Genomic DNA, 14340 nt, shown 5'->3' with positions numbered 1-14340 from the left:
ATATGACACCTCGAAAACCAATGACTATCTTCCAGCTATCCAATAATCCTCCCAATGGTCTTCCCTAGCTAACTGCATGGCTGGGGGAGTCAGATTGACCTGTATAGCTAGAGCACCCTTTAAGGTCCACAGGTAGAGTAACTATTAAATGTCCTTCAGTTGCAAATTGAGGATCAGGTCAACTGGCTTGGGCCAGGAACCTTTGTAGATCTTTCCTGATCCTGGGCCAAGTCTGGCTGAGAAGAGACAACCAGCCACAAGTGCATCCCAGTGAAGCCCTAGCTACACAAAACACCTGTTGGGTGTAATGCATAATTTTTCTCAGTTGATCAGGAAACCTTTTGACTGGATTCTCTCAACTGCCATTCGCAGGTCTTGTTAGCACTTACTCCTGAGGGTCACCCTGAGTAGCCAGTCATCTAAGTAGGCCACTAGTTGAACTCCTTCTTGTCTGAGCTTTCAAACTACTATCGTAACAATTTTGTGAAGATTCTTGAGGCAATGTTCAAGCCAAAAGGCATGACCCAGATTCTGTCTTACCCTAACCAGAACCATAGGAAGGGACATAGGGAACAAAAAAAAAAGTATACCTTAATTTTACCAGACCACTGAGCTGATTAACAGCTCTCCTAGGGCTGGCCCAAAAGATTAGACTTATTTTACATGGCTAAGAGAGGGATATGTCAATATGCATCTTTCAGACTGAAAGACATGGCCCTGGTCCAAATATACTTGGACAATGATTGTCATCCAGAACTTCCAGCACATGATGCGCTTGTTCAGGCCTGATAGATTGAGGATCACCCTCTTCTCAGCAGTTTAAACTGGGGACACTGAAGAGGCATGCCTAGTGATGGAAGAACATGTCCTAGCTCCCTTTAGGAAAGCCTTTTAAGCACATATTTCTCCCTGGAAGTTTATGGAAAAATCCTTGAGGTGTGGGGGAAGATGCAATCATTGCCACCCTAATCCATTAAAGAGGTGTGTCCCCAAGGGCATGACTTTCACTGTGTGGCATACAGACAGTCAACCCCCTATCTGGAAAGTCCTTCTGAGCATTCTCAGAATGTCTTTCCCTTTCCCTTGGTGGAGACACCTCTCTCCATTACAAATGCTATTGTTGCTTCTTCTGCTGCTGCTGTTGCTATTGTTATTGGCCCTCGTCTGCTTTTGGTAACTCACTAAGACAACCTGAGACCCATTTGTCTCCAGGTTTATATAGAACTTCTAGGGTTTGGAAGAGTGAAACTCTTGGGAATGCTGTTTCCTGGTTCCAAATTCCCAGCAAGACAGGCACAGCATAATTTTCTTGACAAGCTTGTTTGCCGAGCTCCATCATAACACTTCTCAAAGGGATCATGCCAGATGGGGAGGGGAGGAACTTAACAATATGAAAACCTGTCTGAGCCCTTCAATGATTCTCTTTGGGCCCTGTAGTGCAAATTCATAAAAATGTTCCTTCATACTCTAATAAAGGTGAGGAGACAGAAGTCTGAAGCCATTCTGAGGGAGTGCTGATTCTCCAGAATGGTTAAGTACCAAATTTCCACCGAAGTGGGAAAAGGTGGCTGTGATCACCTTGATGGCCAAGTCAACTGGGAGGGTGATTGTCTCCTCTGGCAATTTCTGTATTCCAACAAAAGGACTACCCACCATTCTGTATGGGGGAAGGTGGCTCTGTCACAAATTTCCATAAGTTCCACCTTAACCCTTAAACTCCGAGCCTCTATTTACAAAAGTGTCTCCCGTATGCCGGCAGCGTTCGGGAGTTAGCGCGAAGTGGAAAAAAGTTTTTTTCAAAAAATCACAGCACGCTTAGATTTTAAGATTAAGAGTTCATTTTTGGCTCCTTTTTTTCTCATTGCCTGAAGTTTAGAATGCAACCATCAGAAAGGAAAAAAATATCATTATCATATATAAATATTGGAATATATGACAAGGCAAAAAAAAATTTCATGTATAATTGTATACAAATCGCGCTGTGAGCAAAAGGGTTAAAGCTAATGAGTTATTTTTTTTTTCGTTGTATTGTACACTAAATTGCGATTATTTTGGTATATGACAAATTGTAAAATGATCAAAGCAACACAGAGAAAATATTATCACAAAATGATGCATGAATTCATAACACTCGGACGTAAAAACAAGTTTTTTTTTTCTAAACTTCACCATAAATCGAAATATTGTGCTAGAGACTTCCTGTTTGTTGCAAAATGAAGGTAACTGATTGAATATTACTAGACTGGAAGTGTTTTAGCTTACAATTACAGTTTTCGATCATTTCGGTCGAGTTAAAGTTGACCGAAGATCAAATTTTTTCTATTTATCGTGATTTATACAAAAATATTTCAAAACTGATAAAAGCTACAACCATGAGTTATTTTTTGTTGTATTCTACATGATATTGCACACATTTTCATGTATAAAACTTTATGTAAGGCCTAATATAAAACGGTGCGAAAATTACGACAAGGTGACTAAAGAAATTCTGAGATTTTCAGCAGTTACCGTGCGCGGATGGAAGGAAAAAGTTTTTTTTCAAAAATTAACCATAAATCGAAATATTGTGCTAGAGACTTCCCGTTTGTTGCAAAATGAAGGTAAATGACTGAATGTTACTAGAATGTAAGGGTTTTAGCTTACAATTGCATTTTTCGACCATTTCGGTCGAGTCAAAGTTGACCGTAGGTTTAAATTTTGGCACTTATTGTGATTTATAAGAAAATATTTCAAAACTGATAAAAGCTAAAACCATGAGTTATTTTTTGTTGTATTCTACATGAAATTGCACATATTTTCATGTATAACACTTTATGTAAGGCCTAATAGAAAATGCTGCGAAAATTACGTCAAGGTGACTAAAGAAATTCTGAGATTTTCAGCAGAGTTACTGCGCACAGAGGGAAGGAAAAAGTTTTTTCAAAAATTCACCATAAATCGAAATATCGTGCTAGAGACTTCCCGTTTGTTGCAAAATGAAGGTAAATCATTGAATGTTACTAGAATGTAAGAGTTTTAGCTTACAATTGCATCTGTCGACCATTTCGGTCGAGTCAAAGTTGACCATAGGTTTAAATTTTGGCACTTACCATGATTTATATGAAAATATTTCAAAACTGATAAAAGCTACAACCATGAGTTATTTTTTGTTGTATTTCACATGAAATTGCGCATATTTTCATGTATAACACTTTATGTAAGGCCTAATAGGAAACGGTGCGAAAATTACGACATGGTAACTACAGAAATTCTGAGATTTTCAGCAGTTACACCGCGCGGAGGGAAGGAAAAAGTTTGTTTTCAAAAATTCACCATAAATCTAAATATTGTGCTAGAGACTTCCCGTTTGTTGCAAAATGAAGGTAAATGATTGAATATCACTAGAATGTTAGATTTTTCGCTTGCCAAAAATACCCAAATATATATATATATATATATATATATATATATATATATATATATATATATATATATATATATATATATATATATATATATATATATATATATATATATATATATATATATATATATATATATATATATATATATATATATATATATATATTCATACATACACATATATTTTTTTTTTTATTTTGATACGAATACATAACTAAAAGGAATGCAGGTGAAAAACTTTTTTTTGCATAAAACGATATAATATACAAAACATCAATAATTACAGATATATAAAAACTTGTAATAAATATAAAACTAAATATAAAATCAATGCAGAATACTCACTCGTAATCCTGACTCTTCGTTCTGTTCTCGTTTTCTCCCTCCTCCATTGAAGAGTCTTGCATTTTTTCCCTCTCGACATGACGAGGTACAGGTGGAGGAGGGAGATGCGCGCCCTTACTGCAGATGGGCCGCCCTTCAGCGGTCCGCTGCGCCCTCCAGTGTCCCTCAGGTAGGCACACTCCAATATATGACCACAGTGTGGTACAGTCACACTCCCCGAACCTGCAAAGTGCTACCTTTCAGGTGCGACAGACATACCAGGTGTCTCTTCTTCTACCATTCATATAGCACACCCGGCACCGTTTCTGCTTACACCCTTCTAGGAACTCCAGTGTGTGATCCCCTGCCTGCAGCCGACACACAGGGTCCACTATCCGACGGGACATTGGAATGTGAGGGAGGGCGGCAGTAGGGACAGGGACAGCAGGGGCGGCGGCACCATCAAGGGTGGCAGCAGCAGGGGCGGCATCATCAAGGGGGGCGTCGGCAGGAGTAGGACGACCGAGGTTGGCCCTCCTAGCGACATCTGCCCTATCCTCTTGGGGCAGATCTGGAGCTCGGGGCAGGGGAGCAGTGTTGGAAGGCCACTCCTCAGGATTAAAGTTTATGAGGGCATTCCCAGCCACCTCGAGAAACTGGATGTGGGACAACCTCCGGGTGTCTGAATTGTACCCACAGTAGAGGATGTAGGCATTCTGGAGGGCCAACTGAAGGAGGTATTTGAGGAGCTTCTGTGTCCACCTCCTGGTTCTCCTGGTGAAGGGATAATACTGGATGAGTTGATCAAAGAGATCAACTCCTCCCATGCGCCTATTGTAGTGCCCAATGACGGTAGGCCACTGGACACTAAACTCCTCATACGTAACTTGGCCCTGCCGACGTGTCTTCTTCCGCTGAACGACCTCTTCTTGGATGGGCTCATGACTGGTCGTAATCATGGGCACGAGTCGGACCCCCTTCCAACAGATATCGAAGACATCTCCCTTCCACCGCCACTCTGTCTCTCCTCTTGTCAGATGTTGCAGCTGGCTAGCGAACATCTTGAGGACATTCGGGGCCACACAACAACCGAAGGGTACCACTGACGTGCACATCTGCTTCATACAGTTCCTGGGCCTGGGATACCGAGTTATAATAATTATCCATAAACAGGTGGTATCCCTGGTTACAGAAATGATCCACAAGACCAAAGACAGTGTCACACAGCGTGGAGAAGACCCCGCATTACGCAGAGAAGTCCACGACGTATCCAGTGTTGGATTCGGTAATAAAAAATAACTTTTCACCATATTTCTTTGGCTTCTTGGGGTTGTACACTTTTATACTTAGACGCCCTTTGTATGGCATCATCCCCTCATCCAAAGAAAGGTTCCTGGAAGGAACCATGAGAGACTGGCACCGTTCACGAATGTACTCCAACACTGGGTGGACTAAGATGAGGCGGTCGGGGTTATTCCGGGGTATGGCCCTTCGGTTGAAGGCGTTGAAATACCTGTCCAACGCCAGGAAACTATCACGGGGCATAATGCCGGGCACACTGGGGGTACTTAAGAAAAATTCCACCTCCAATATTGCCTGACGTCGGCAGCAGGCAACATTCCAAAGAAAATGTGGAGCCCCAAAAAATGCACCATGTCCGTTAGGTTGCAGCCCCGCCAGCGATACGACAACGTTGTCTGCAGTTCCTCACGGCAGTACCGAGTGTAATCCGCCGTCTCTGCAACGAGGTATTCCAGCAATTCCCATGTCAGGAAGAGCCGAATGAATCCCAGTGCAGTGAGAGGCACAGGGACGGTCAGTCCAGGTACTGCTGTGAATGGGTGCATGATAGGTGGGGTGGGGTCCTCCAACCACCCCTCATCACTTTCGGACGAACGGCCTTCACCTAAGCTGCCGCGACGTTGCGACCTTCTACGGGCCCATGCGTGCACGACTTCGCACTCCTACCCTCCCCACTGACCCATCTCCCTCACTTTCACCATCACTTTCTGTCTCATCCCCACCAGCCACAATCGGTGCCTCCTCCTCCTCAGACTCTCCCTCATAGGCACTGAAACCACTGAACTCCAGTTCACTTTCCTGCTGTGGCTCTCGTACGGACATTGGGGGCAAATACTCGTCATCACTGACATCGAGCGTGATGTCCTCGTCACTAGATGACCAACTGCCATCAAAATGAGGACTTTCCACCTGCTCTTGATCGAGTTCCAAGAAGTAATCATCAATGTCCTTTTCTTGGAGGCCTCCCAAATGCTTACGAATGCCCCTCAGGACACCCTGATGCTTCCTAGGGGTCGTAAAAGGCACAGGATGTGGTCCATGGTCCCTTTCGGCCACACGTGGCCGCACAACACGGCGTTGAAAAGCTGGGTCACCTTGGGTGCTTGGTCCCTCTCCAGCATCCAAATCTACAACTCGCCTCACACGCTCATTACCGACAGGCAATACGCGCCTTTCACGGTCCTGACGATGTTGGAACATCTCTGCAAACGTCCTGTTGCATCACAAATATGCTAACACTCACCAAAGTTCTGCAAAACACGAATGCGTTGAGAAATCGCTCTCCGACGATGCGTCACTGATGCTCTGTAGTGCAAGAAGAAAGAAATTTGCCCATGCACGGCTGGGTAACGCTTGTAAACAAAACAACAGCGTGGTCCGTGAACTCCCAGCATCCCTCAAGGCGCGTGATTTCAAATCTTTCGCAAACTTGGCCTATAACTATTTTTCCACGAATATTTAAAAAAACTTTTTGTAGTCGACGTACCGTACGTCCACTCGGCACCCGACAGACAATTTTAGTCGACATACGATAGGTCCAGTCGGCGTTTAAGGGTTAATCAGCATCTTCCACTTGTTAATAAAGTGCTTGCCATCTGGTGAGAACAGGCACATCAAGGTGTCATGCCAAGGATTACTGGTATTGAAGTCAGGGGTGAGACCAGGTGTCACTGATTCTCTCAGCCTGGGGAGGTTAAGGCCCAAGCCAGCTGGAATGCTAGGACCAGTCAGTACTAAGGGAGCCTTCGGTGTCATGGCCTGATCCTAATGATGATCTAGACAAAAGAGCAATGTTGCTGCAGCCTCAGCCTATCTGCACAAAAGTTGCCACATCTGTGGAAGAGTAGGTGATCATGATCAACCAAGTAGCCAATTCAAGCAGGATAATGTCCTCTTTCCTTCAGTCCATTTATATATCATATCTGTACCAACATGGATACTAACTGGCCTAAGACCGTCGACGAGAGAATTCTTAATAATATTCAGTCTCTTTTATGGTCTAGTGGGCCTTATCATAAGGGTAACTCCTTTGAGGACAAGCAACAACTACAATATAAACAAGTAAAAAATGCACCGAAGTTTCTTCGGCGCAACTGAGTTTTCTGTACATCCGCTACAGCGTATAATCAAGGCCACCAAAAATAGATCTAACTTTCAGTGGTCTCGGTATAATGCTGTACGAGTCATGGCCTATGAAACTTTAACCACAGTCCAGTGGTGGCCTGTCCTATATCATTGTCAGATGCACGATTATGGCTAACTCTAACCTCAAATAAAATAAAAAACTACTGAGGCTAGAGGGCTGTAATTTGGTATGTTTGATGATTGGAGGGTGGATAATCAACATACCAATTTGCAGCCCTCTAGCCTCAGCCATTTTTAAGATCTGAGGGTGGACAGAAAAAAGTGCAAATGGACAGGCAAAGTCTGAACAATAGTTTCTTTTATAGTAAACTAAAAACGTACACTTTTAATGCCTTTTCAGTACTTAAAAATAAGAGTAAACATATCCATTTTTATCTGATCCTAAATTTTCTGAATACTTTCCTAATGTGAAAAATTCCTTATGCAAACAAAGTCAACTGTCTATCTACAATTGTTTTGGAGACCCAAAATTGCACCCTTTTATTTTTTTTGCCATCTTCTTAAAACATATCTTGATGAACAAAAAAACTAATTCGCAGAGGTGATAGAATGAAATTCAATGAAATGTTTGGATTTTTGTAACATATCTGCTGAAGTTAAAAAAGTGGCATGAAAATTATTTCAAAATGTAAGAAGAGTTTTTTATACATTAATTACATGAACTTAGAGACTAAATATGAATCAAGCATTGGTTGAATAAAATAATTTAACAATTATAAACATATCATTCACCAAAAACTCAATATCTTAACTGATATTATAATGGGGCCTTCTGGCTTCTGCAACCAACCCCCTGCCCACTCGCATCTAATCCACAGGTTTTCATTCTTATGAGCTAGAACTCTGAGGTGCCAATCTACACTTACTCTCTAAGATCTTCACCATGTGACTCAGACATTAAAATACATACTTGCTGGCCAGGTTTTATGAGTGGAAGAAGCTATTCATCTTCATCCTCTCTGACAATAATTCCGCCTAGCTAACAAAAGTTATAGGCCTTCTATCTACTAACCTCTACATCTCACACTGATGGCAAGTACTCTTCATCTCATACCTAAAAGACCCTTACCTGATACAAGTACTTACATCACTCACGATTCTGGGATATTCAGCAGCTCACCCTCCCACCTAAATAGTAAGCCAGGCACGTGATTAATAAGGTGCTGAAATGTACTGTTTGGATAACACTAAATAAGTTTCTTCATCCAAACCCATTACTTTTATAATGAGTGTCATCCTTTCCCATCCTCATGAACATGCTCCTTCAGCTAAGAATTCACAAAAAAAAAGTAATCTGGAAAAAACATACAGACTAACAGCTAGGCCTGGCCCTTGAACAGTGAACTCTCTTCCACCCAATAAAACTGTGATTTTTAGGACAAAATAATTTGGCTTATACATGATTAATATGTCTGCATAAAAATACCTGTTTTGTCTTTTACTCATAGCTATTATCTAAGCAATCACTTAAGGTGGACTTGTTGGTCTGTTCCAAAATACAAACTAAAACTGAAGAATTAACTTCATTCACTGGAGTTGATTTTAATTCATTAAAACTGGAAGTGCAGCAAATATCAACCTATTCCACAAGACAGACTGGGAGCAAGATTCAAGACTGATTTGGATCATAATTAGAGATACAACTCTAGTTTGATCTTCAATAAGATCAAACGAATTAGTAGATTCATCAAACTCACCTTGTGAAAAAACAATAAATTTTTTACATAAATTTCCTACCTGGTAAAAAAACCTAGCCTAGACTACAATGTTTGGGATGACACTAGCCTGGTAATGGAATTGTAATACCAAGCTACTTGCATCAAATATTACTTAAAAGAAAAACCTAAAGAAAATTCAAAAACCACAAAAAATGACATGCCTAATTTATAATAATCTATACCAGAGCTAAAAAAAATTTCTCGGAAGATTTATACAACACAGTATTCACTAAGATGATTTGTAAGACATACAAACACAACGTAAAGAAAATTACATTTCAAGTACAATAAAAGAGAGCCAAGATATGACAAAGAGAAAAGGAGGTGCACAAGAGTCTGTCATCAGAAAAGGAACTACAGTACAGTATGTTTTTTCCAGGTCACTGAAGATGATGCAAAGTAAGGTCCATGTATTATGAAAGTCCTACATATTCATACTATGAATCTTAACACTCTATGATCACATCTCTTCAGTCTTCTCCATCATTTTTCCCACGTTTCTGCTGCCTAGTACTACAAGCCTAATATACCCACTGCATGTTTCTTCCCTCTCTATTATTGAGACATTTACCAGTACATGGTCTTGACATCTACCTCCATTTCATCCATCCTGCAGTTGCTCTCTTTCTTGACTGTCTCTCAACTGTTTTAGAGTCCATTGTGTCCAGTAGGCAACAAATATTAAACCTATAAATGGCCTCCTCATCTATCACAGCAAGGTTCTCAACTCCCCCTCTCTTGATACATTTTGGGCTTTGAAAATCTCTTCTTAATACTGAGCACTTTTTCCAAAACAGCCACAAGGCCACTCACCTGAGAATAACTTTCCGTTTGTGTCTTTCAAGTCACCATACACTTTGCTTGCAATAATTTTGAGTCCCATCCTCACATTTTACTTTTCCACCCATTAAACATATCCACTAACACTTCCCACATTGGTGTGAGAAACTGCAAAGCATTCAGCACTGATCACTGATAGATGCCAACAATTATCTCAAATTCTTCTGATAGAAATAACACTCTCTTCACTCTACTGCTAGTGTTATTACTGAGTAATGTCACTAATTTAATTAGTCTTTCTGATACAATCTGTTAATTTCTCTATGTTCTTTCTATTACGCAAATTTCCTCCAGTTACTGTTCCTTTTCTTCATTAAGGTTATCGAAGTACTGCCTCCATCATTTAATTTCTCCAATGATCTTTTTTATATACTTTGCCCTTTTTATATCCCTTTATCTTTTCTCAGCCACTGTGCTATCCTAAACATTTCCTTTTGTCTCTATGCAGTTGGAATTCTGATCCAAGTTGATTCCAATTTCTGATTCTAATTGAGGATGTAACAGTATTCAAACTTATAATTGTAACTGTGCAGGTAAATGCTACAATCCGGTGATAGGTCCACCATAAAGATATACAGTATGTCCTGCATTTTTGCGGAGGTTAGGGACAACAACCACCGGCGATAAGCGGAAATACACGTTAAGTTGGTAACCCCCCCTCTAAAAACACTTATAATCGCCTATTTTAATTGTTCAAACACCAAATATACCCTAAAATAAAATCCTTATAAATGCCTATTTTAATAGTTCAAACACCAAATACTGTATACCTTAACCCGGTGTGGACGGGTAACACACACATACGTTTGCATATAACTTTGTAATGGAGTCCGGGTAACATACATATATGTTCAAGATTTCGTGCCATACAGTTTGAATGAATTTTGCAGGAAAAGTGATCAGATCACTTCCATGGGCCAGAAATGAGTTCTGGGAACTAGTACACAGCTAGTCTGGTAGCTCAGTAGAGGGTACAAGGAAATCAGCTTGACTTGAGATGTCATGGGAGAATGTGATGCCACTCCCGAACCCAGGAAGTCTCGTAAATATTTTACAATAAATATACTCAGAATTTGTTACTGATTTTAGTTGTTATCTATTATGATATTGTGTGAGCTGTAGTTATTATCTTACAAAATAAAATGTAAAAAATATCAGAAAAAACATTTATAACTTGGTAAAATTAGCATATTTTTACTACTGTCTTTTGGAAGAGGCCCCTCACAGGGCTGGAAATACTCACTTTCAACTTCCCCTGGAAGGCAAAGAAAACTTTTCACAATTCTTTTTCTTATACCATGTGTATATGCATATCTTACTCTTTCCACTGATATTTTTTTTTAATTGGCTATCCTTAATTGTAGCCCAGTCTAGGGGTGTGCTTAATATATATTTAGCCCAGACTGTGAGTATTAAACTATCATCCAAAACACTTTAGTATCATTTCTCACAACATTACCCTTAAAAATATATGGCTTACAGCTACGTGTGAAAACTAATCAAGTTCCCCCAATATTCAGACAGCCATTTTCTCTCATACAGTACTGAAGCTCTCTCTCTCTCTCTCTCTCTCTCAGTGCTGTACATATCTTTTATTGAAATATGAATTACTATATCATAAACAGAAAAATATGAAACTAAAAGAAGTGTACAAACCATATCAATAAGTGCATGCATATGTATGTGCAAGTTACAATGATTTACTACTGTAATTTTCAAATATTAATATTAATAATGTAAACACAGCTAAATATCAATAAAATGTTATTTCACTTACAGAATCCATTTATACTGTATTATTATACTGATCTATCATGATCATAATATGTATATAAAAACCAATTGTCCAGCCATTTGTAATGTTTACGTTCTCAGAATCAGCTGATTGAGCCTACTACCTCTGTTCACCTCTCTCTCTCTCTCTCTCTCAGTACTGTACATAACCATTAATGAAATATCAATTACTGTATCATATATATAAAAATACGAAACTAAAACTCCAAAAAGTTCACGGTGCATACAAATGAGTGCATGATACGTATGCATATTATAAAAAACTAGGATTCTGAGCGGTGTAGCTGTAGCCACTATAACAAGGTAAGAAAACCAGTTTAGGAAGTTGTAGCCACTGGAAGGGTTCACCATAAGGAGGTCCCTCCTATAAGTTGGGAAGAAAACTGGTTTATTGCACAAGCCTGCCTCTCTCTCTGAGTTACGTACTGTACCTAAATATTTAAATATGCATTGAAAAAAAATACACTTCATTGATTTTTGCTGTGTTGACATCAATATTAATATCTGAAAATTATCAAATATTTTTTATCATAAAAAATGTATTTAGTCACAAAAGTAACATGAAAATACATTAATTATTGAATAATGTTCTATGAAAAATCTACAAATTAGTGAATTTTCTTCTATACATTTGAGTTATGTTCCACAGAAAAACCCACGATTAACTGAAGGCATGAATGCTGATCCACAATCTAGTGAGAACCCACTGTACATTTACTCCCATAATTGGTTTTATTTGTGATGCGCAAATTGTAATATGTGAGGTGCTTTCTCAACCACATTTGCAAAAATTTGGTGAGTGGACTGCACTGAGCCTTACAGTTAATCAACCAATGCTTCAAAAGGTAAAAAAAAAAAAGGCAACAACAAACACTTTTAAAAGCCTACAAGAAGTGTTTCATGTCAATAGTAATTAGCTACTAGAGAAATTTATTAACACTGAAATGAAGATAGGAAAAATTTTACTTACCTTAGACATTGCATCTCTTGAAAAAAGAAGATCACATAAACATGCCCATTTTAACTGACCCGTTGGATAAAAAGCATGAAAGCATGACACAAATGTCTTATGACATTCATCCAGGACTGAAACCACCATTCGTGTTAAGGGTCCAACATCTAAAAGAGAAAATTAAAAAATCAATATCATACTATCCAGTTAGTCCTTCAATAATATTTTTCAAAACTTTCAAAATTCTAAATTTAAATGACCAACTAAACATATGAAACTCAATTTTGAAGAAAATCCAGACATCTCAATTCTTTAGAGCATCAATGACCACAACCCACTCCAACCTATCATGATATGTATATAGGAAGATGATATGCATCATAATTATGACCCTTAGAAGCACAGTAAAATGCAGAATGCTCCCTCTTATAACAAGGTAGCTTCCAAACCAACGTTCAGATGTCCAAACAAGCTAAAGTTTGGAGAAAAGTTAAGTATACCTTAGTTTTACAAGACCACTGAGCTGATTAACAGCTCTCCTAGGGCTGGCCCGAAGGATTAGACTTATTTTACGTGGCTAAGAACCAACTGGTTACTTAGCAACAGTACCTACAGCTTATTGTGGAATCCGAACCACATTATAGCAAGAAATGAATTTTTATCACCAGAAATAAATCCCTCTAACTCTTCATCAGCCGGCTGGGAAATCGAACTCCGGCCCAGCGAGTACCAGTCCACAGCTCTACCGACTCACCCAACAAAGAGCTGGTGAGTATGTACTGTTATACGAATCCAAAAAGTATACTGCACTGTATTACGTTTATATCAAGTTAGCCATGAAAGCATATCATGTTTTATTTTATTTTATTTTATTATTCATTATTTGTCTTTATTACAGAAATCTTATGAGTTCATCAGTTTTCCTTGAGCACTTTTCAGTACATGCAGATATGAAACACTACTTTAGACAGGCTTATGCTTCAGTTTGCATTTGGTTAGAGATCATCAGCTAGTATTGGTAAGAACCCCACATCTCGCCCGCACACCCCCATCATACTCGGTATGAAGCTTTGATCTAGAACAGCACTGGCCAAACTGGGGTCCTCGTACCCTTGTTAGGACGGACTGACAGAGGGACCAAGGTGTCCATCTTAGCCCATAGTCTGGTTTAACCAGTGATATCTATATAGATACCTATAAATATACTGTATTTCATTATTTTTATAAAGAGTATGAGTAATAAACCAGTGTGGAAACGTTTGAATTAAAGCACATAGTAAAAGATGAAAAATGAAGAATAAAACATGATAAAAATGATAGAATTCAGATGCCTAGGCTGAGACATGAACGCATAATTGCTAAGTAAAAAGAAGTAGAGTCTCTAAAATGAAAAGTAAGATAATGAAATTGAGATTACAGGTACACAATCCTTTACCCGAAATCCTTGGGGCCAGACGCGTTTCGGTTTTTGGAATTTTTCGGATTTCGGAACTGTAGGGTCAGGAGCATAATCAAACATCACTATTGCAGCAAAAACATTTTTTTCCCTTTTTTCATGTTTTTTTTTAAATTTTATAGTTTATTTATATTAATATACTGTTAAATGAACGTGAGATAATATTAAGACCATCAATAATAAAATAGTGGGACAATTAAGACCATAAGTTCACTAACAAATTTTGTTTTCAACAAAAACATTCCGTAAAACGCAAAAATATAAATGATCAAAACCGTAATTCAACTTGTGAATTTTATGATAAATACAGTATAAGACTATAAAATACAATCATTATATCGATCTTGGAGAGGGCTGTTTTTTATTGTTACTGACATGTTTTTTATTGTTACTGACATCGTCATCAA

General features: G+C 38.9%; 1 protein-coding gene across 1 annotated transcript in view; it reads right to left on the bottom strand.

The window, feature by feature from the left end:
• hiw (highwire) overlaps positions 1-14340 on the bottom strand; it is a 1788684-nt gene that overhangs the window by 876736 nt on the left and 897608 nt on the right. The window contains 1 exon segment of the mRNA XM_067112237.1: positions 12496-12644. Within this exon segment, the coding sequence (XP_066968338.1) occupies positions 12496-12644 (149 nt within the window).

The sequence above is a fragment of the Macrobrachium rosenbergii genome, chromosome 2, assembly GCF_040412425.1.
Source record: "Macrobrachium rosenbergii isolate ZJJX-2024 chromosome 2, ASM4041242v1, whole genome shotgun sequence".
Classification (NCBI taxonomy): domain Eukaryota; kingdom Metazoa; phylum Arthropoda; class Malacostraca; order Decapoda; family Palaemonidae; genus Macrobrachium; species Macrobrachium rosenbergii.
This window is presented reverse-complemented; position numbering and strand designations above follow the sequence as displayed.